General features: G+C 53.3%; 2 protein-coding genes across 3 annotated transcripts; both read right to left on the bottom strand.

Moving 5' to 3' along the window:
- Positions 1 to 8: 8 nt before the first annotated feature.
- LOC122371611 (serine/arginine repetitive matrix protein 2-like) lies at positions 9 to 13,191 on the bottom strand. Of its 2 annotated transcripts, XM_043348037.1 has the most exons (8): positions 13,008 to 13,191; positions 12,568 to 12,681; positions 12,167 to 12,301; positions 8,113 to 8,234; positions 7,065 to 7,516; positions 6,605 to 6,730; positions 6,258 to 6,362; positions 9 to 5,944 (listed from the first exon to the last, which is right to left on the bottom strand). In XM_043348037.1, the coding sequence occupies exons 1-8, from the start codon at positions 13,173 to 13,175 to the stop codon at positions 582 to 584; spliced, it is 6,585 nt and encodes a 2,194-aa protein (XP_043203972.1). In that variant the 5' UTR covers positions 13,176 to 13,191; the 3' UTR covers positions 9 to 581. The 2 variants fall into 2 exon arrangements, with proteins under 2 accessions (XP_043203972.1, XP_043203983.1); XM_043348048.1 differs by lacking the exons at positions 8,113 to 8,234; positions 12,167 to 12,301; positions 12,568 to 12,681; positions 13,008 to 13,191 and adding an exon at positions 7,914 to 7,935.
- Positions 13,192 to 13,547: 356 nt separating this feature from the next.
- On the bottom strand, positions 13,548 to 18,812 carry LOC122372428. Its single transcript, XM_043349583.1, has 4 exons — positions 18,741 to 18,812; positions 14,433 to 15,426; positions 13,992 to 14,130; positions 13,548 to 13,784 (listed from the first exon to the last, which is right to left on the bottom strand). Exons 2-4 carry the CDS (start codon positions 15,362 to 15,364, stop codon positions 13,548 to 13,550), a joined length of 1,308 nt encoding a protein of 435 aa, XP_043205518.1. The 5' UTR covers positions 15,365 to 15,426; positions 18,741 to 18,812.
- Positions 18,813 to 22,845: the final 4,033 nt, after the last annotated feature.

Raw genomic sequence — 22,845 nt, 5'->3', positions numbered from 1 at the left:
AAGATAACTTGAAACTGATAATGTATTTGGCTTCCTCCGTACACACGCATAGAAAACTACCGGTCGTCACCACATGTCAACGCACTCTATAAACATCCTAAGCTACTGGATCATCACTGCACGGCCGCGCAGACCGCCTAGAACGGGGCAAACAGCTCACTTTGGCAGCTTGAGGCGGCTAACACTTACGCACGCGGCAGGGCCGGCGTGCAAAGTACTGATGCGACCCAGCGACGCACGATCTCAAGGCTATTACGAAAGAAGACGGATAATAGCAATGCATAACAAAGCAACTCATTAGATACAGCCTGAAACAGAATCATACTTTTCAACTAATTTCCGAAGATAACCATTTGAGCAGTCCACAAAAAAAGATTTCTATCTCCCAAAACCTATTCAGTTCGCTTCATTGCCCTATAGTTATAAGAAATGAATGGGTGGAAGCCAACGCCTAACGTCATGACACATGCATTCTATGGTACCCCGACACGCCGCGAACACCCCACCTGAAAGTCCAGAGGCCTCAGGTCCTACGCGAACCATCATCCGACCACGTCAGCCCCCCTCCCCGTGACCTCAGGTCAGTGGTGCAGCGCCCGGCGCACGCGCTTCGCCGGCCGCACCTGCGCCATAATCGGCGACGAGGTCAGGTTAATCAGACTGAGCGCCGTCGGCGGGGTGAAGGTTTTCTTACTGCTCGAGCCGGCAGCCCGGCTCGCCAGCGGCGTCAGCGGGCTCACCACCAGGGCGTTCACCTCGTCCAGACCCAGGCCCATGTCCTGGACCCGGTTCCGTGTGAGGCGCTGCCGCGGCGGAGTACGCAGCGGCAGTGAGGACGGCAGGGGCGGCTGCCACCGAGACGGCTGGACGGGAGCTGGCAGGTCCGCTGGGTGTTCTGCCGGCGCGCCCGCCGCCGCCGCGGCGGAGGTATGGGAGGCGTGGGACGCCTGGCCGTCTCGCCGAGACCGTATCACACCGCGGGAGTGTCCCTCACTCGGCTCCTCCGGTGGGGAGACCCTGGCCTCCCCCATCAGCTGGAACACGGCCTCGTCGTCCTCGGAGAACTCGGCGTAGCTCACCTCCTTCCTCTTGCCGCGCGTCGACGGCGTCAGCGAAGGCGACGACGCGGACCCGTCGGTAGCGACAGTCTCCGCACCGGCCGGCAGGGCGAGCGGCTCCGGCCGCTTACTTTTCTTTTTCCTCTTTGTTTCATCACGACTGTCTCCAGCGATAAGATGGTTTTCCGTCATCTTGTTTTCCAAAACAGTCAATGCCCGTTCTTCTCCGTTAGTTGTCGGCGTGCCTCGCAGTTTCAGCCGAGCCGAAGTGACTGTGTATCTCGGCCTTTTCTTGATCTTGAGGCCATCCGGGAACGATTCTACCAGCTCCTCTTTCGGCCATTTCCTCGTCTGCGAGTCGTGTCGCTCGATCTTCAGTTCAAGCGGCGGTCCGTCGCTTGATTCGTCGTCATTCGGCCTTTTTCTCGTCTGCGAGTCATGACGCTCGATCTTCAATTCTAGTGGCGGACCGTCGCTCGATTCGTCATCAGAATCGCACAGCGTCAGCCGTTTCCGTTTTGCCGACACCGGCGTGAGCGACTGCGACGCCGCCATTCCGGCCAGCTCGGGGATGTCCTTGATTAGCGGAGTCGCGTTTCCCGACTCCCTGCCAACCTGACGGTTCGACTCCGGAGTGCCCTCCACCCTCCGCTCTCGACTCCGCTCTCCGTCAGGGGACTCTCGACCACCCGGTCGTCGGAGATCTCTCAAAGTCTGCTGCCTCACCAGTTCCAGACGAGCCGCCAGCTCGGCGGCCTCATCGCCCCTCGACACTCCATCGCTCCGTCGACGCCCCCCACCCTCCGTAGCACCGTCCGCCTCCTCAGTCGACCCCGTTCGGGACGCAGATCCTGCTCCGGCCGAGGTCGCCGCAGACCGCGACTTCTTCAATTTACCGCGGCGACGCGATGGCCCTGCGGTTGGCTTGACGCGAGTGGCCGCCTCATCTTGGCCCAGCTCGCTGGCTGGGTTTGACAGGCGAGAGTTGTGTTCCACGTTTGAACCAGAGTCGGCGGGCCGTGGCTCGAAAACACGCTTCTTGATTTTCTTCGAACGGTTGTGGGGTTGTGACCTTGACACGGGGCTATGTGAGAGTCTTGTTGCGCGTTTGGACTGTGACGGAGTAGACTGACTTGCGTTGGGACTTGCAGACCACATGCGTTCATCGCTCGAAGAAATCCCGTCCCGTTCGTTTACAAAAACAGCATCGCTGTCTTCTTGGCCTGAATCCGGGGAATCAAGACACTTGAAGCGGGACGGGCTCTGGCTCGCCGTTGACGATACTGATGAGGCTGTCAGCCGGAACCTCATCCTGATCGAAGGACTGTCCCTATTCGAATTGGGGGACAATTTTCGCGCACTGAGGGCGGTCACTTGCCACATATCCGTTGGTTCTTTAGAAGGGGTGACATTGATCAGAGAACCATTACGTCGGGGGATGGGGGTCTCAGGGAGTGGCGTGGCAGGCAGCCGGCCGGTATCGGACGAGGTGCGGCTGTCCTCGTTCGACTCACTGACTAGCCGAGACGCTGTGGGCTTTTCCATGTGGTTGCCCTCCTCCCCGACAAGCTCAGAATCCGCCGACCGGGCCGCGTCGGACGTGAGTTGTGAGCCACTCAGACGAGCGCGCTTCCTTCTTCGCCCGACCTTACGCCGTGAGTAAGTCCTCGCAACGTCCGCCGACGTCCTGGCAGCACCGGCACCTCGCTTAGTCTCGTCTCCACCCGCCAACGAGCCGCCACCGTGACTTCCCGATGGCGACGTAGTGTCCTCTGGCAGAGCCCGACCACTCCGCAGCTGCCTGACGCCCCTCTGTGTGTCCTCCCCGTCCTCCCGCTGCGAGTCCTCCGTCTGAGGACCCGAGGAGGACACCTCAGAGCGGGCCCTCTTCTTCCTCCGGCGCGGCCGCTCCGGTGAGGACGTAGAGCTCGTGGTTTCGTTCTCAGAGGCGGTCCTGGACGCTGTAGATCGGTCTGACCGCTCGGGCACCTCTGCTGACTGACACTCAGCTAGTAGAGCTGCGTCCGCCGTCGGGCCGTCCCGTGCGCCCGACAGCGAGAGATGATTCAGTTCACCGTCAACCCGCTCCGACTGTTCAAACCCACCTCTTGACTGGCAGCTAAGATTGGCCGCCAGCCGGGCATCAGAATCCGCCAGGCCGACTCCACTAGAAGCTGTGCTGTTCCATACGCTGTCAGTCATGATACTGATCAAACCGAGACTATGCCCGATACCACCTCTGGACCCTGAGTTGTTGTTTCCGCCCGTGGAAGACGCCACAAATGACTCTCCCGACTCCCTGACGCCGAGACTCGTCTGGTTTCGGGTGGCATCACTCACTGTGTCACCGAGGCGACTGCTCTCAAAGCTCTCTCCCTGAACGGCTGCTGTGCTCTCTGACAACACCCACTGGTCGCCGGCGCTTGCAGACCGGCGCACCTGAACGTCAGCTCCGTGTTCGTACAGCGGCGCCGCCCGGGCGGCCAGCACCTCTGACAGGCTGTGTCGCAGAGCCCGACTCCGAGAGTACCGCAGGGCCCGAGACTGCGGCTTGGAGGTCCGGCGGGGGCCGGGGCGGGCAGCTGCAGACGTCGGCCACTGCAGTGGGCTCAGCAGCACATAGCACGGCCGCACGCGAGGGTCCGATTGTATCACCGTCTCTGCCGCCTCAGACGCCGCCGCTTCAGTCGCTGCTGTCTCCATGGCTGTCTCTGCCACTCCTTGTGCCAACGAATCAGCCGGTGGCGCTGCGCTCGTCTCAGCCATCAATGCCGGCTCCTCCTGTCCCGCCAACGCTCCGAAATCGATACCCTCGGCAGCCGCCTCCAGCTCAGCAATATCCGTCAAACAGAGATCCGGCACCGAATGCATAGTCGACTCAGCCGTGTTCTCCAGGTACGACTCCATCACAGACACGAACTCTGCTGTAGACATGGCCGAAGTAGGCGATTCTATCGGCTCGTCGAGCAGATCGAGTATACCGGTGATGTCAATCTTGACTGGTGACTCCTCTCCCGAGTCGGTGGCCATTCTGGGCGGGGAGAAGTGCGAGGTGTTCTCCCATGGCGCCGCCACAGCTCCGACCCGTGTTGGTGCGATGGTAGGTGTGGACGTGGCGCCCACCGGGGGCCCGAACCGAGCGAGCAGTGCGGCGCCCAGACCGTCCCCAGCCGGACCTATGTCGGGAGACACCGATCGTTTGCGGGGCGACGGCGCGTCCTTGGCAGGCGAACGGAGTACCAGCTCGGCCCCAGTCTGTAGGTCGGGTTTAACCACGGGCGACTTGTGGGGCGAGCCATCGCCGGGGCGAGGCGGTGTCCGCTGGGGAGTCCGTGGTGGGGTTCGAGGCTCCGTTGGTGGCGGGGTTCGGACCTCAGGCCGCGGAGGCGTCTCAGTTTGGTTAGGCGCAGGCGTCTCATCCCGATTCCGTGGTGGAGTGTGAGTCTGTTGTCGCCGCGGAGAGGTCGTGGTCGGCGTCTGGTGAGCGTCTCTACCCGGACTGCGGGACGGAGTTCGCGGGGGACTACGGCCCGGAGTTCGCTGAGGAGCACGAGCCGGGGTGCCCAGTCCGGTACCAGCCGCGGTGAGGAGTGCCGGCGAGTGTCTCCGCAGCCCTCTGGGTGCCGACCCGGAGCGTGACCGAGACCGGCCGCGGGAGATCACCGGGCTGCTCGGCATCGACTCTGGCTCGTCCTCCACCGGCGGGGGCTCTAGTCGGGACTCCGACTCGCCATCTGGATCAGGCTTGGTAGGTGTCGTCAGCTCTGGCTCCGTCGCTACCGTCTCCATCGCTGAGCTCTCCGCTGCTTTCACTGCGGCCCGGGGCGGTGTTCGAACCACTGACGGAGACAGCGACAGCGTCCTTTTCGACGGCGTGCCCAGGTCCGGTCGGAATCGGGCCACCGGAGACTTGCTCGGAGTACGGAGCTTCCCCGACCGAGGCGGCGTGCCGGGGGCGGCTGCGGCGCGGCGTGGAGAGAGACGAGTTATTGCGACTGAGACATTGCGTCGGGGCGACAGGAGGCGGCGATGGGGTGAGTTGAGAGGAGAGAGCACCACTGTGGCCTTTTTCAGGGGTGTGCCCAGAAGTGCCGCGCGAGCAGCCGCCCGATCGGGGGTGCGCTCCGTCGGATCCTCAGTCAGTTCCACCCCCGCTACAGGACTGGAGAGCAGTCCGCTCCCCGACGGACCGGCCGCCTCCGCGCCAGCGCCGGACGGAGGCGGCGGCGTCGCCCGCTCCGCCTTACTGGGCGTGGTGGAGAACAGTCGCTTCCGCTTGGCGTTGGCGCGTGGGGTGGCCTTGCGTGGAGTGCCGAACAGGTCAGGACTGGAGAGGCAGCCGGGTGTCGCTTTCAGGATGCTGCGCGGCGTCCTACTGCGCGCTGCGCTGCGAGCGCCTCCTTTGGCCGGGGTCAGGTCGAACTGCACCCGCCGGTTGGGTGTGTCGGGAACTCTGCCGGGTCCGTCTCCGTCGCCGCCACCCGGGCCCCCAGGGACGTCTATGTCCCCACCGCCCGGGTCTCCAGGCCCGTCTATGTCCCCGCCGCCCGGGTCTCCGTCTCCGTCTCCCTCGCCGCCGTCCGCCGTGCCAGCGGGCGGTGAGAGCGAGTCCAGCCCCCAGGCCAGTGAGGAGGCCGACTCGGCACTCTCAGTGCGGCCCCGCTCGCCGAACAGCCGCGTTATCAGCGGCCGGCAGAGCTGCGGGTCGGCCGGCAGCCGGCTGGCGGCAGCCGGTGCCGGCGCCGACTGCTGCAGCCGCTCGGCCAGCACCGTATGGCGCGCGCGCGCAAAGTGCCGCGAGCCCTCCTCCAAGTTGTAGAAGGAGGCGCGCCGTGTGAGCGTCAGACGCTGCGAGGCCCGGCGAGGGGTGAGGCCGACGCCGCCGTCTGCAAATACACACCAAGAAAGGTCAGATACGGCAGGCGTATGAAGACACATTGGATGACACACTGATTGCTCGGAAGGACCACGAGTATGAAAATAGCACGTTTAGACGATGTCTTCTCTACGTTTGTCAAAAATTAAAGAGAAAAAGGATACACGTTCGCACACACCAAACAAGCTTTGTGATCATGATTTTGGTGTCAGACCAGAAAATAATCACCCTATCACCTGAATACAGAAACAAGAAATAGACACGCCAATCACACCACTCCCCCTACTCAGTCTCCGAGACAGTTCTAAATCATTAACAATTACCTGCTTCCTTGGCTTCTGGGCTCTCCTTTACCACGGCAGTTCCGGAGTCGGTGCGTCGCCGGGTGCGGTTCTTCTGCGCCGGAGTCTCCGGTACGAACGACGAGTCTGATGACGGAATAAAAACGACGTCAGGCGCTGGATAGCGTTCATCGTTACAAGCTAAGAGTGATATCAAAAGTGCACGAACAAAAGAAACCACGTTAGCTCAATAAATTATATCAGGTACCTAACTATATACTGGCGTGTGTAATGTAAGGTCGTTAGTCACGGGTCGCCACAGCTTCTAAGGGAGTTGTCTTTGGCGAAGCAGCTACAACTGTGCCTCGCCAGGATAACTTTGTACTCACTCAGAGAGCGACGCTGTGGGGAGACGGCAGCACGCGTAGCACCCTGCTGTGATCGGCGTGGACTGCGGCCCAGAGACTCGAACAGGTTCCGCTTTACTCGGCCTGAGCTCAGCGACCGTTTCTCGCCTGAGGGTGGGGGACGAGTGCTGTTAATATTTGGTTGTCAGGTATGAGGGAAGAGCGGGGCGGAACGGGCTCTTGGCGAAAGAGGGCGATTGGTGTACCGTGAACACAAGACATATGAAAGCCAAAAGCGGCAGCCAAAATTACGGGAAGGAAAACGTCAAGAGTTAGATATGGCAATTACTAGAATGGCGTAGGTATGCAGCTTAATCATGACAACACAAAAGGTATCAAATCAAAACATGCAAGAAAGTGTTATTGACTTTAGCACTGCACACAAGATCGCCAATACACTACCCGCATTCGAGCTTCCAAGGCACACCCTATCTGCTCTCACCAGTTTTGGAGCCGCTGGGAGGCCGTTGTGCGGAGCCGGAGGAGGGACCGGCCCGGGCAGCCGCCGCTGCCGCTCCCCGCGCCGCCGCCGCCGACGCCAGGACCATGGACCGACTGCTGCCGCTGCTGTGGCTGGCGTGGCGCGACAGCTCCTTCGGCTTGGGCACCATGATCTGGCGCTTTTTGGCGGCGTCCAGCAGACTGGGCTGCCGGCTGAGGGCGGCGCTGCGGGCCAGCAGGACGGCCTGGCTGCCGGGGCCGGAGCCGCTCAGCAGACTGCTGACGCTGCCCGGCGGACCGCCGCTGCTGCCCGGGGGACGGCTGCTGGACGGCGGCCGCCAGCTGTCGGGCGGCGCGCGGCTCGGAGAGAGCAGCTGCAGCAGCGCGGCCGGCGGCGGCTGACACAGCTCCTCGTACAGCTCCAGCAGCAAGTCCGGCTGCGTGTGCTGGTAGCTGACGGACGCGGGACAGCCGTCAGTCGGTGGACACAGGAGGTGAACACAGGACATAGCTAGGACAGCGGTCAGAGGATATAAAACGGTAGTCAGTCTTCGGACACAAAACAAAGAAGGCAGTCTGCCGGCTGGCTACCGTTCATATCAGTGTCAAACCACAACAAGTCAGTCTATAAGCCTCTGTAGGCTAGGACCACTCTAAACACTGACCTTTCCACCATGGTAAGCGGTGAGCACTAACCTTTCCACCATGGTGAGCAGCGAGAACTGACCTTTCCACCATGGTGAGCAGCGAGAGCTGACCTTTCCACCATGGTGAGCACTAACCATTCCACAATGGTAGCAGTAGCACTGAACACTCGACCTTTCCATCATGGTGAGCGGCGAGCATTGACCTTTCCACCATGGTGAGCTCCATGAACTGACCTTTCCACCAAGTGAGCAGCGAGAACTGACCTTTCCACCATGGTGAGCAGCAAGAGCTGACCTTTCCACCATGGTGAGCGGTGGACACTGAGCAGTGAGCACTGACCTTTCCACCATGGTGAGCGGTGAGCACTGACCTTTCCACCATGGTGAGCGGTGAGCACTGACCTTTCCACCATGGTGAGCTCCATGAACTCGGTCATGGCGGCCGGACTGCCGTGCAGCGAGGTCATCCGCAGCAGGTCCAACAGCTGCTCCTTGTCCCCCTCGCTCATCTCACCGCCCAGCACCTGGATAGTGAGCACATCAACACATAGGTAAGCATAGAGCTAATCGCAGATGTCGGCTCATACATCAGAGTAAATGTCAGCGGATAGGTGAACAATGCATATACGGGTCATTACGGACTGCATAGGACAGTACAGAGACTAGCGCAATGTGCGGTATCAAAGCCAGTAAAAGGGATGAAAAACCAAATAAGCGAGGCTTGGCGCCAGCCGCCATGCCAGTGAATATCATTAATAGAATGTCTAGAATGGCATGAGTTGGAAAGTGTTTAAACGGATAGCGGAATGGTCACCGGTCAGCAAGCCACATAACTGTCACTGTCAATACCAAATAATAATAAATGCGGAAAGACAGCATGGCCCTCATTCCTTTCGAAGTGTGCCCAACATCTCTTCGCGATGTGTCCCCTTCTACTCCCGTGCTCCCCATGTCAATTGTGACTTCCGCGGTGTTACTGATCGGACAAATAACATCGATTGTTTGGAAAAATCGTATAATCTTGCGATTACTGCAATTTTCTGGCTTTGCATAAGTTGGAGGGGCGCCAGTTGCCTACCGATGTTACAACAAAAGGGGAAGTTTGGAGAAAATTACGATATTGTAAGTGCCCTTATACAGAATATGCGTGATGGGACCAAAAAAAGAAAAGGCGCTTTTTGCCTGCTTTTAGCCAACTTTTAGCATCTGCTTTCTTTTGATGTTAACCAGCTTGAAAATTAAATCCTAGGTGAAATTAATTAACAACTAATTTCGGATACATTCACCAGACATTATTAATAAAATCAACACATTTTGTTATTTTGCAATAGCATGGTTTGTCAATCGTTACAAACAAAATAATATCAACCTATCCGAAATCTATCTAACGACGACCTGAAAAGACGTAAGGCGGTTCCTGGCTGTTGACTGACGGATACTAAGGTGACGTAAAAGATACTGTGGTATTCGCATCTCGCCACCACAATGTCTCCTGGCTTGTGGCGCAGTGGAGGTTTGGTATGTCTGATAGCTCTCATCACCGCGCCACTCGACGTCCTAAGCCAGAAAACAGCGAAAACTAATCCTTTGATCGAAATTGACAAAAGATTGCATGAGACAGAGATTCGCACTGAATCTGCTGTGTCAGAACTGCGCAATGTTAATCAGGAAATGGCAACACTTGGTGACCAAGTATCCCAGCTGAGCGACACAATTTCCAAACAACATAGTTGCAATTGTGACGAGCTGACGTCTCTAATAGAATCCACACAGCAGCAATGTAAGTCGAGATTCAAGGAGCTGGCCGGGCAGGTCAAAGAACAGGAGAGTGAAGTTGAAGACAGGCTCAACCAGATGCTCGAGACTCAGCTTCAGGTCGTGGAAAGCAGAATTAACTCCTCTCACAACGAAATGTCCGCTCAAATCACCTCAATAAATAGCATGCTTGAGTCATCAATCCAGGAATCAACATTTCAAGTCAAAACCGTTAGAGGAAAACTTGAGCATTATATTGGGAGGGTGCAAAAACAATTGTATGCCAACGAACGCAAACTCAGCTCCAGACTTGATGAGCTGGAGTCTGAACTGGAGAAACAGGTTGATCAGCAGATCGACCGTCCGGACAACGCGTCAGCACTCAACGAGCTGACTTCTCGTCTGGACGAGTTGTTTTCTCGTCTGGACGAGTTATCATCGCGAGTGGACGGGCTGGGTAACAGCTCGGGACCGGCGGCTGAGACTGCGCTGCCGCGCGACTGCAGTGACCTGCCGGCCCACTCGCCCAGCGGGGTGTACCGCCTGGCGCTGGGCCTGCCCGGCATCCACAGCCAGCCGGCCGTGCAGGCCTTCTGCGACCTGGAGCGGGACGGCGGCGGGTGGACGGTGATCCAGCGGCGCGCTCTCATCAAGCCGCTGCTGGGGTTCAACCGCGGCTGGGCAGAGTACAAGACGGGCTTCGGCCAGCCGCACGGAGAGTTCTGGTGGGGGCTGGAGAACATGTTCCAGATGACGGGCCCAACTGACCGACAGTACGAGCTGCGGGTGAACCTGGCAGACTCCAAGGGTAACCGGCGCCACGCCATCTACGGCCACTTCAGAGTGGATAACGAGGCCAATGGGTACCGGCTCTCCATCGGCAACTACACCGGCGACGCGGGAGACAGTCTGATGTACCACAATGACTGCATGTTCAGCACCCCAGACAAAGATCAGGACATGGCCAAGAGGATTCATTGCGGCCGCAAATTCCGGACAGGCTGGTGGTACAGAGCCTGCCAGAGCGCCAATCTAAACGGACAGCATCGCTACAACAGACAGACCAAGTACCGGCGCACCACATGGAACAAATGGCCAGGCGTAAATTACTACATTCCAGAAGTTGAGATGAAGATCAGACCCATAAAAACTATCTTGAGCGAGACAACAGCAAGGTAAAATATCGTCATACCTGCGCGCTGATACTAATGAACAGACATAAAGAAATGAACAACGGTTATTATTTGGTATCAGCACTTCAAGCAAAAACACCTTACACAATAAATACTTATATCGTTCATGATGTTTCTTTTCCCGCTCTGTGGCAGAACAAGGAGTCTACATCCCCCTAAACGGATCCGCAAGCGATTCCAAAACGGCAGCGTGCTGTCCTTTTTTGGAAGTTACACAGTTCACCCCATATTTATCAGTGAGATCATGGGTGGAGCTTTTTCCAGGGAAGTTGGTGAGGCAAAAAGTTGTCAAACCTGCAATGTCCGATCGTTAAGTTAGATAAAATGCAACACTGAATCAATTCGTTTCATTGCAGACCTAATATTTTGCATTTAACAGACATTTCAAAGCTCATCAATGCAAAGAAGATTGGTTTGCTAAACAACAAAATCCTACAAATAAGCTTTAGTTGGTGGGGCAAAACGCTTATTGGTGGGGAAAGATGGCAAGTTAGTGGGGCAGCCGCCCCACCAACTGAATAGGAAGCTCCGCCCCTGAGTGAGATATTACTTCATAAAAAGGTAGCAATCAGTTTTTTTTCAATAACACCCACCTGAGACTCGAAGTGACTTGTAACACACACCTCCCTAAATTGTCCCTAACAGTGCACAACAGTTGAGCGAAATCGGTCCAGCCGTTCCCGAGACTAAAGAAGCGGACCCCTTACCTACTTGTGCAAGTACAGTCGGTCCACCCCACTTGTGAGACATGACCATGCATCGCCTGGCGAGTGCCCTGTCCACCCACAGTCCAAGTTTCAGCTCAATCGGCTCGGTAGCGACTGAATTATTGCTATAATTATTGCTATTATAGTGCAAATCTGTGTTGTTTACTGGTAAGCGCCTATTTTCAGTGTTATCGAATTCCCCTTGGCGGGCGGTGCATTACAGCCGTTGCAGCCCATGCTGTGATGACTATTGTTAAAAGTTGAATGACCTGTCGGCTTTAAGTCGTCGATCAGATCGATTATATTTCGTTTAAAAATACATGTAACGTTACCAAAACACGGTCGTATGCTTGAGTCACTTTCACGAAAGTGCATTTACTTTTCAATGACATTTTGATTGGATATTGGTCACAGAAGAATGCACTTTCCGAATATGGTTTTGTTTGTTGTTTATTGGGGCTTTAGGGCGCGTCGACTGCAAAGGTCATTTTGCGAGCTTCCGAATATGACGGTTTCATTGCCAAAATACGAAGGTCGCTTCAACCCACAGATTCCGCATGCCAAATTTCACGCAGCCACGCGCCGACAATTTAGGCATGACGGATGGATGGATATGGAGATTGGACAGACATCTTATAAATCACAATATAGATCAAACTCCAATTCCCACCCACACGCACAGCCGGCCGCCTGATTCTCCACTTTGACGGTAATTAGCGGGACAGTGAAGCAATACGGAGTCAGGATCCCTGGCATTAACTATGAACCATGGAGACGGGGATGCACGTGGGATGCACTCACCCAGCAGGCCTCCAGCAGGACGACCACCTCGTACTGGTACTCCCGCACGCGGCGCGCCCGGTCGTCGCCGTACAGCTGTGCCACGCGCCGCTTGTCCGGCAGAAAGTGATCCTTCAGCATCAGACGCAGGTGGGACTGAAACACCACAGGGCGGAGCGGAACGGATGAGCGTATGGTAAAGCCAGCAGCGTACGGTTAAGCTGCTGAGGTGTCTGACTCTCATGAAGATACACGTCACATGAATTTCATAACCACGCTCGGTAATTGCTCTTACATTTAAAAATAAATCATGACGGCTAAAAAGGACCTAAATTTAGTGTCTAAGGTAAAAATATTTGATTCACTTTAAGACTTAATTGTTGTTGTTGGACCATCCCGAGGGAGATGCGCGTGGGACTGACCGCGGTGTCGACGCCCTCCATGGCCTTGATGTGGAGCAGCAGCGGGTTGATGACCGACTGGACGGCGGCCACCACATCCTGCTCGTGACCGGCTATGCACCGCTCCTTCATCGCCTGTTGGGACAGAGGGTGGTCACTGCCCGGCTATACAGCGCTCCTTCATTGCCTGCCGGGCACAGAGGGGGTCGGTCCGGGCTACTGATCCGACCGCCACGCACCAATGCCCGGGCCACATACCGCCCTTCTAGCAGTCTGGTCAGTTTAGATCATTGCACGTCTGCCACACACCACCCATTTATGACATTTCGGGGGACGGGACGCTTCAGTCCGGTTCACTGTGCAGTGTGCAGGCTGCAGCTGACCACCCAACAGTTCCACAGAGTTCAGCCTAGCCTAGCCAGCCGGCGGGACCGCCCCGCAGCTCCGTGCGCGCCTCTCACCTGCAGTCTGCCCACCAGCTCGGCCGTGTCGGTCACGCCGCTCACGTCGCGCAGCGCGCGCTGCTGCTGTTCGCGCATGCGCCGCTCCTTCTCCTGGCGGCGCCACGTCTGGCGCTGCTGCTCGGCCGCCTGCTGGCGCTGCCCGCGCCGCTGGCGGACGGCCGTCATCTGCGCGGCGCGCGCCATCATCTGGTGGCCACGCTGCAGGCCGCCGGGTGCCGCGGCCGCCACCGGCGCCGGCCCGGCCGGGGGAGCCGAGCCGGCCGCCGCGGGGACGGCCGAGCTGCTGCTGCCGCGAGCACGACGGTGGCGCAGAGAACGGGCCAGCAGGGCGTTCAGACCCTCCGGCCACTGCTCGCTGGGGCTGAGACAGCAGGAGGAGTGTATTAGTTGGGGTACGGTGCTGCAAATGCTGAGAGAGAAGTGAAAGGCACCAACATAAAATATTATAAATGATATTTCCGAAAACAAAAAAAAAGGAAGTGTGATATTTCCCAGCCCACCATTCACCAAACACTCTCCTGCCTTGCTCCTGCCTACTTACGTGGGCCAGACATCCTGGTGTTTCGGAGGCGACTCTGGCGGCGGTCCTACGAACCACAGCTGCAGCATATCCGCTACCAGGGGCCGCTCGGACCGCAGCCGGTGGCGCACTGTTTCGGCGTCCTTCCGCGCGCCGGCGCCACCGTCGGTCGGCGGGTCGCCCAGTGAGAGCAGAGCTCCGCGGCGGGCGGAGTCGGTGCGCAGCAGACACGGCTGGTCCGACAGACGCACCAGCTGCGGACGGAGGTCACACGTCAGACTCGGGGTCAATGGACAGCGAGAGTGCATGACGAAACACTCAAATCCACAAAAATATGAACCATTATGATTTATGTGAAGACTATTCACTATCAGCTCCCGAAAACTTCAAGGCATTCTATAACTTTAAAGTCACGAGCATGTGCTACTATCGACAATTACCCCCGGCCCTACGAATCTCACCAGCAGGGTGCCCGCAGAAAACGCGTCATCGCCCGCCTCAAAAGTCGCCAACTGCACGTGGGACGCATTGTCGACGGCGTCAGTCATCTTGGCAACCACCTCCATTAGAATACACGCGTCGTCCGGCGATGAGAGCAGCCTGTGGAGCAGTGAGATGGCACAGGTTACAGAAGGCTGTATTTAGCATTCAGAACGCTGATCTTTCGGGGATGACGCGAATTTCTCCTCATCTAAACGTCTGTTGCAATCGTTAATCACAGCTACATTTGTAAACACGTCTTATACATAGCATGTGCAACAAATGTCAAAAACTGCATTACTCCAACAAGGAACCACAAACAAATATCAGATAAAGAGACATCTAGTCACTAGATATAGCTTTTAGCAACATAAGTGTTCGAAGACAAGTCCAGTCCACCAGTCACCCCTGTCCCGCCTCACCTGAGCAGTGTCCGATCGGAGGGCGGGGCGTCCGCCTTGGCCCCGGGTTCGATCGTCACCCGAGCGGTGTACTCGGTGGGACCCATCCTCCACCGGACCCGGAGGCCCTCTCCCTCCGCCGCCGCCTTCCCGTCGCCCGGCCCGACCTCCGGCGCCGGCTCAGCGGCCGGCTCGGGTCCACAGAGCTCCAGCAGCGTCTCCAGCCGCGTTAGGACGCCGCCGGTGGCCTCTGCCAGCGCCGAGAACGCCCGCTGTACGAGTGGGTCGGGCTCGGCAGCCGTTTGAAGGCCCGCCGTGTCCAGCACGTGCAGCCGCACGCGGCACTGTTCACACAGCAGTCGGCGGAACGAGTCACTGAGCACAGCAGCCGTGAGCCGGGCGGGCAGCTCGTCGGGCGCCGCGCCGCCAGCGAACCGGTGTGCCGCCTCCTCCGCCGCCGGCAGCGCGGCCACCAGATACACGGCGTTACCCGAGTCATCGGCCGGGGCCGGAGCGGCGCCGCGCCGCCGCCGGGGCCGCTTCACAGGCGAGTCGACGTCGGCACGCTCCCACTGGAAGTCGCTAAGCACCTCGTGCAGGGCGCGCGTCAGCGCCTGGCCGGGCGGTGCGGCGCCGGGATCCGCCGCCCGGCGCGGCGAGCCGGTGCGCCGCCGCTCGAGTGCGCCCGCCAGCGAGTTTTCCAGCGCCTCGAACGCATCCAGCGTGAAGTCGACAAAGCCGGATCGGTCCGTGCCCGGCTTGTAGCGCGCCGAGTCAAACAGTCGGAAGCCGAAGCGCAGGCCGCCGTCCTTCTCCAGGCAGTTGGCCAGCCCGAGCAGCAGGCGGAGTGTGGCGCGCTGCAGGGAGCGCAGCCGCCACTCGAACGCCGCATCGCCGGGCGCGTCCCAGCCCAGACAGTGCAGGTCAAACAGGAGCACCACCTGTTTCCGCATCGCGGCTAACACTTGGCAGCCATGTTACCAGGGTGCTGACGGCCCCAAGAGCTGGGCAAACACTGCAAAGTAGAGAAGACTCATTGAAGGCAGAGTGGTAGTGATAACGTCACCGCCGTCGCTGCTATGAAGCCATAAAAATAAGTGTTTATATGACACCACATCCCACGACACAATAACTAGATAAGTGTCTGCAGTTCTGTCAATGCTTGTACTTAATGTTGCAGTACCTACTCAGTACTCAGGCTCAATGATTTGCAGGCTCAATGCATTGCACCTTTCCCACTGTCACTGGGCAGTGTGTGAGTAGTGATAAAAATGTTTCTCTTACAGGCAGAGACATTTTCTGATTCGCCTGGTAAAACAATAAATTTGGATTTAAATAAATTGATAAAAGTGATCATGCATAACAGGCAAGCTAGCTAAAGCTAACAGGCATGAAACATGCTTTTATTTAATATTTCTATAAATATGAACTTGTTTTTCTAGCATTAATAAATGGACTTTGATCTGGATATAACAACACACACTCAAGCAAGTAGCAACATTAACATTTAAACCCAAAAATGAAAAAATGTTAGATGAATTGTAGATATATGAGACTGAAAAAGGCAAAACAGTTATGTTCAATGTCAAATTCTAGTAACAAGCTATATATCTTTTTAATCATTACTATAACTGTTCTCTTCCCTGTGCAAGCAGTGACAAAATTGACTTTTCTGTTGGATCAGTTTTGTTAAGACATGCTTTTAACAATTATATTTCTAATGAATGCATATCAAGGTAACCAAAAGTGACAAGTCCAATGATGAATGAACAGCACTTAGTGAATCCTTAGGCTACAAAGTGCAAACATGGATGCTTTTATCAGCATTCATACCAAATGTTCCAATACAGATTCCAGGATATCACATTTGGGTTTTGAATAAACCTTTTCTCATCAGCTTTAAATGTTTTAATCAAAACTTATCAATCTATATTTTAGGTTCTAAATATAACAACAACAGGATGAGATATAAGTTATACATCTATTTGTCTCCTAGTTTACCAAGTAATATTAACAGCAGAGTAGGTACCCACTGTAAGAGGAAATCAACATAAAATAACATGTACAAATATGATGTAAGTTCTGGATAATGGATTATACGCTTAAAAATACAAAACAGTACTTATTATCTAAAGCATAACTTTAGAAAAGGCACAGGTATTTTCATTCTAAAATAAATCAGTAGGCGGAACTATGGTCAAGCGTACCCATTTTCGGGAACGCATTTTCGTTCCCATGTTTGGGAACGATAAACCCAAATATGGGAACGCCATGTAGGCATTATTTAAAACAAGAAAAAGAACCGTTAAATGACGTCCAAAAAATATAAAACGATCGTGAACCGCCTGATATTTGTCTCAATATTGTTGGGAAAGAGTTTGATATTGTAAGGCCCATCGTAGTTTCAAATCGTTCCCCTATTTCTAAAGCAGTCCATCATCCGGGCCGCGAGCCCAAATTTGGGAACGCTCTCGTACACTGGCGCTGCAAGCGTTCCTTATTATGGGAACGGCGTACCCAAAATTGGGAACGATTTCACCGACGCCTTTCAGGGGCTCTTTTCATTAACAAGCATCACGTCCAACGCCGCAAATTATTGTTAACGCAACAATCATCAGATGACCTTTCCGGCAAGACCGTCGCATGTTTCGCCCGGTCTTCTGCGCTTTTATTCCCGTCGATCTCGCAGCGGGCACGCCCCCCTCTGCAGGATTACGTAATTCACAACGCTCAGCGATGTTCAACAAGGTCTTCCATACCTATATCCACCGTCCGCGCTGAGGGTGGAGACATGTCAAGCACCTGTCTGTTTATCACCGATAGTTGACGAGTACAAGGAAGTATCCAAAAATGGGAACGCTGCATATGTTACACCCTCAAAACACCTAGTCCCAATGAAAATCTAGTTTTTTCCTTTATTGATGAGTGTAAGTGGCAAAAGGCCTGGTAGGATGGGCACGAGGAATTATCGAAATCAGCATAAAAATTATAAATAAGCCACACAGAGCGAGCTATATAGGAGAAATACCCCCAAAACGATCACGCTTAGAAACACGGAAGACAAAAACCACGCTCATGACGCTCCTTATAAAACAACTCTAAACAGCTAGCATCCAAATAAAATATGTCTTTCCGGGATGATAAAATACAGCTGGATAATTTTCAACCGCTTAAACTGAGTTTACAACAGTAGCTCGGTAAATTCACTCACGTTCCACGCGGTCGTCCGCCCCGACACAAAAGTCAACAATATTACCTCGGGACCGTCCGCGTCTTCGCTTGCATTTGTCAGCATCTGGTGTCGATAGTATGAAAGTTCATAACCAGGCGAAAATTATTATGCTTTACCTCAAACTAAAAAATGCTTCATTTTCCTTAAAATTGCATGCTAAATGTCGTATAACCCATATTTCCACCATTCTGTCATTTTCAAAAAATCATTAAAAATATCATTCCACGGTCAATTTCCTTGTTCCACGGTCAGATTAAAGATAACTTTATGGAGATTTAGTAGATACTTAAATCAGCGTGCACTTTTTTGAGACGTGATGCACTTTTGAGTTTTAGTGGGAGAACGGCCGAAAAATTGCCTTCCGTTCTCATAAATGGGAACGCCCGTTCCCATATTTGGGAACTCCGTTCCCATATTTGGGATTTGGGTACTCATGACCATAGTTCCGCCTACTGAAATGGACAAGGACTCTTGTTTATATCAATGAACGAAGACTAGACTGTGGTAAAAATGACAGCAACGGCTTCTAAATATTAAACATCAACTGGATGTTGATGTTCAAAAATGGATTTTTAAGAAATGACAGACTTCTTGAAGCATAGCCATAGCAACATAATACAATGCCAATTGCCAATTGCCATATGTAACTATGTAGAACACTACAACGAGTACACCCGCAAATCAGAGGTGAATAATAAGTGCATATCTCAAGTTATATTTGTTTATAGCATTTAACCACCTTTACATATACTGATTTTGTCCAATTTATAAGCCATCAACAAAAAATGGCACTACAGCATTTTAGGCGCAATTTCAAAAAGTTAAAGACCAAATTCAAAACTTTCACGTGCATTTTGAATGTAAACTTTTTGAATTTGGTCTTTAAATTTTTGAAATTGCGCCTAAAAAGGTGTAGACTCCTAACTTGATGTGGTGCGACAAGAAATGGCGAGTTGCGCCTCGGCCAAATATCGGAGTCAGGAACAGCAAAGAACACAAAAATGACCTACACAGGTCATATCGATAGAAAAACCGATCAATACAAATTATAATTGACCAAAATGCACCAAACTACGTGTAGAAATCGGAAATCCTACCGAAGATTTCCAGAAAATGAAGCACAACACTTCTTTCCAAACAAAAGGCGCAACTGAAAATAGGCGCGCTTGCGCAGCGTTTGTAGCAAATGCCGCAAAAGCGTGAGGGCAATAGTCATCTTTTACTAAATTGTTGTTTAATCACTATTTTTCATTTTTCACTTTATTTTGACAGCATATAGCACTATATAAGTTTGATGGGCAAAAGTGAGAAGAAATCATGAATTTTATGAGGTTGCCTGTTTTCTTTGACTAGGAAATAAAACAAAAGCTGTTTGTTTTTATGAGAAGATCACAAAAAAATAAAAATCAGGGCATAGCAGCATTTGCTTATCATCGATCTTTTTAGAAAAACTAGACATTATTTCTTACCTAAATTCGACCTGGTATGCGGTCTTCCTGCACAGACCACCCGAGGGGAGATTCGAGTGCCAGTGCTGCGCTGCCTATTTTAGCTGTAGGTACCGAAATCCGAAATCTTGCCTGTCTGGTGGCAGTTCCGTTCACGGTTCACACCACTTCGATTAATAACAACTGATGAGAGCTCGCCGCCGCGCAGTCCGCAGTTGGTCCACATCCCTGCTTACTCGGGATTGGGTTAACCCATTTACGCCCTTCGTTGCGTTTTCGCAACGCAAGCAAGCGTCGACGTGATCGAAGCTTGAGAAGTGTGTAAAAGAGACTAACCGATGAGACAAGTTTCAGCGTGTGTAGCATGGTTGCGCGCATGATGCTACGCAGTTACAAGTCTGTGCGGCCGGTAAGTTACTGCCTAGAGCTCCCAGAGGGAAGTCGAAGGTTTTGTGAGTGATGACGTCACGAAAACCAAGATAAGTAGGCTAAGTGCTTAACAATATCGTAATGAAAATTGTGTAAACATATTCTGCAGAGTCCTTACAATAGCGTAGATATGCATTTTGTTAAGAAATAATGCTACAAAAAGGGTTTGTGACTATTTTCAAATATGACTACGGTCGCGTTGCGGGAACGCAACGAAGGGCACATCGGAAAGACAGCGGTGTTGCGAAAACGCAACGATGGGCACATTTGCAGGGTAGCGGAAGTATGAATATCAACAATAGACTTCACTCGTGATACGCTGTGGGTTCTCTCTTTCTCTCCCCCATCTTCCTCCCTCTCCTCCTCGTTCCCCAACTCTCTCCCTCCCTCTCTCTCTCTCTCTCTCTCTCTCTCTCTCTCTCTCTCTCTCTCTCTCTCTCTCTCTCTCTCTCTCTCTCTCTTTCTTTCTCTCTCTCATTTTGTAGCCATGAGGCTGTAGCGGCGGAACATCTTCAATTAAGGGCGGGGGGGGGGGCACTGCCGACTTTTGGTCCCATTCTTTCCATTTCCATTTCCATGCAACGCCTATAGGGATAATGTTAAAATGGCAAAATCAAGGGGGGCACGGTGCCCCGGTGCCCCCTCCCCCCGCGCTTCGCCGCCTATGCCATGAGGGTCGAGGGACGTGTATAGGTATGTTTATTGCAAGGTGCGTTCGCACGTAAAATGTTGCGACACATTTCATATTTGCTGGCTCAAACAGCCACAAACACTCCTTTCTTATTCTCTCGCAGATTTCGGCCTCGGGCTGTTCGTTCACTAAGCAATGTGTCCCCATGCATCTGAAAATCGCATGGTAGAAAAAGGACCCATGCATCAAACGGTCGGCGATGCTAACGGAGCTGAGAGATAATTAGGTCCTTTGGAAATTGGATCTACTATGTACATTGTGCATATATAATGAATAAGGGGGATGTATTCTGGTATCAGGCGACCGATAGGCATCGCCATTCTCTGGATAGAATCTGCTGACTACCAACATTTGCGTTAGAAAAGATAACTGAGGGTCGGCAAATAGTGGGATAGGCCACCTCTGGGGGTAGCTGAGCCCTTCGGCAGGGGTAATGAGGGCGGACCTGGGAAAATAATGATTTTTAGGATTCATAACTCGCATAGATTCATAAGCTGCTTAATGTAGAGTATACGCTTGTTTTCTTGCTTTGATAGGCTTTTTATCTCACTGAAAAAAATTTTTACTCAGGCCAGGCATTACTCAGTAATAACTCATGAAGAAACTCAGTGAATACGATAGTGGTGCTCACTTATTGGCTGATCTAACTCACATCACCAGGGTGACTTCGTTATGCGTGAGTTCTGAGTGCTTAGTTTCGTGAATTCGAACTGAGTCGGAAATGAGTTTTGCTTGGGCAAATCTAGTTTCCTGCGCAATGCATGAGTTCTCGCGAATTCACGTGCAGTTGTGCGTGAGGTACCCCCGGCTTGAAGATGCGCGCATGCGCGGCAGGGTGAGTTTCCTGCGTGATGCGTGAGTTCGCGTGATGAGTATTATAGCCGTTGCGTTCGAAAACCGCGGCGCGCGCTTCAGTCCGTTGTGGCGCGGTGACTCGCGTAGTTCACGTTGAATTGTTGAGGCTATTGTGAAATTGTGCGGGAGAGTGCAGGAGCGGGGAAGGCGTGCAGCGAAGGATGGGACGAGTAAGTTATCTGTGAAGAGCTCGGTGATTGTCGATGAAGCTTTTATCAATCGCATGCGCCGCGGAGAACAGGGAGGTGAACTGATGGACCAGCAGACATTCCCCGCCGGCGTCAGGAGGTCGGTGCCAACCGTGAACGGCGGAGCAGGTCGATCGAGAAACTGAGGGATACCTACCCGGCATAGTTCGAAAAAGAAGAGGTGAGTTATGTTATATTTAAATTTAACCCTTGCATGTGTGCGGCGTTTTCCAGCTTCTAATGTGTAGGGGGGGGGGGTCGGTTGGACCCCCCCTTGCCGTTTGGCCCCTGATCGAGCTAGAGCTTCGCGGAAAAAACGAGCGTGTTGCCCGTGACGAGAGGAAGCCGATGATACCCAATTTTCAGGTCCTAGGTCATTGGTTGACCTTCCAGGTCAGGTCAATGACCCAAAGTCGGGAAAATCGGGACCTATTAGAAAGTCGTAAAGTGTGGCTGCTAAGGGGTTTTTCGGGGTACTGATCACGAATATCGTGTTAGTTTTGATCACAGATGATGTCTTTAAGCATTTAGACCAGGTCGGGTCAGGTCAGGTCAGGTCAATCAGTAGGCGTCGTGACGGGTATTCGTAGTACGTGTCAACCGCCTCTGACAGCTTCGTAACATGTTACGAAGGCAACAAAACTACTTCGTAAATGTTCAAATGGTTGTTAAATTCGAATTCAGCTCCAAAAACTAGCCTAGAAACATGTAAAACTCGAAAAAGTGAACCGAGGTCACCCGAGGTCACCAAAGGTCAATGACCTGACCTGACCTTCAGGTGACCTTGACACCCACCCTAATGCATGGGAGCAACATCAAATCACATGTTTGAACGTTTGAAACCACGAAAAGCTTGCAAACGCGCGGCTAATGCGAGCCGACATACTCCGAATCGCGATTCCGGCCAAACATGGTCTCGGAAAAGAGGTCACAGGTCAAAGGTCATTTGGGTCAGGGTCATGAAAGTTTCAGGGTAGGTGTAAAATTGATCAATGCGATGGTACTGAAAGTTTCGTCGCGATCAGCCGCTTTTTACGCGAGTTATTCGCGAAAAACCATGGGGAAAGGGGGTCCATCCGACCCCCCCCCCTACACATGCGAGGGTTAAAAAAAACATGTTTGTGGGATAATGTTGTCCTTATCCTAAAAGAACGTTCATTTGACCCTTTTTACTTCTTTAAACAAGAACTCCGTCACGACCCGATTTTTTTTTTTGGGGGGGGGGGGCGAAGGTTGTTTGAAGTCGATCCTTTCCATGCAGCATCCATAGGCACAATGTTAAAAATGTAAAATATTGGGGGACACGTCCCCCGTACCCTTCCCCCCCCCCCCGGTGGTGGAGCCCATGGTCTTAATTCCGCTCGCTGAACCGTTTAAGATTATTTTGTCTCGTTTGTGCTTATTATTTTTCCACTGTTATTATTTTTTCCGACTGTTTTTTTTAATGCCTACACACATATTTTCGTACACTATTCGATTTCAGCGAGCATTTTCAACCTTCCTTACATATTAGATTATTAGATACCGCGGCGAGACGCGTTTGGACGTGACATACTTATTTCCATTACTGTTAAGTATAACACATTTTATG

Source organism: Amphibalanus amphitrite, unplaced genomic scaffold (assembly GCF_019059575.1).
Source record: "Amphibalanus amphitrite isolate SeventyFive unplaced genomic scaffold, NRLGWU_Aamphi_draft 000036F_arrow, whole genome shotgun sequence".
Taxonomy (NCBI): domain Eukaryota; kingdom Metazoa; phylum Arthropoda; class Thecostraca; order Balanomorpha; family Balanidae; genus Amphibalanus; species Amphibalanus amphitrite.
This window is presented reverse-complemented; position numbering and strand designations above follow the sequence as displayed.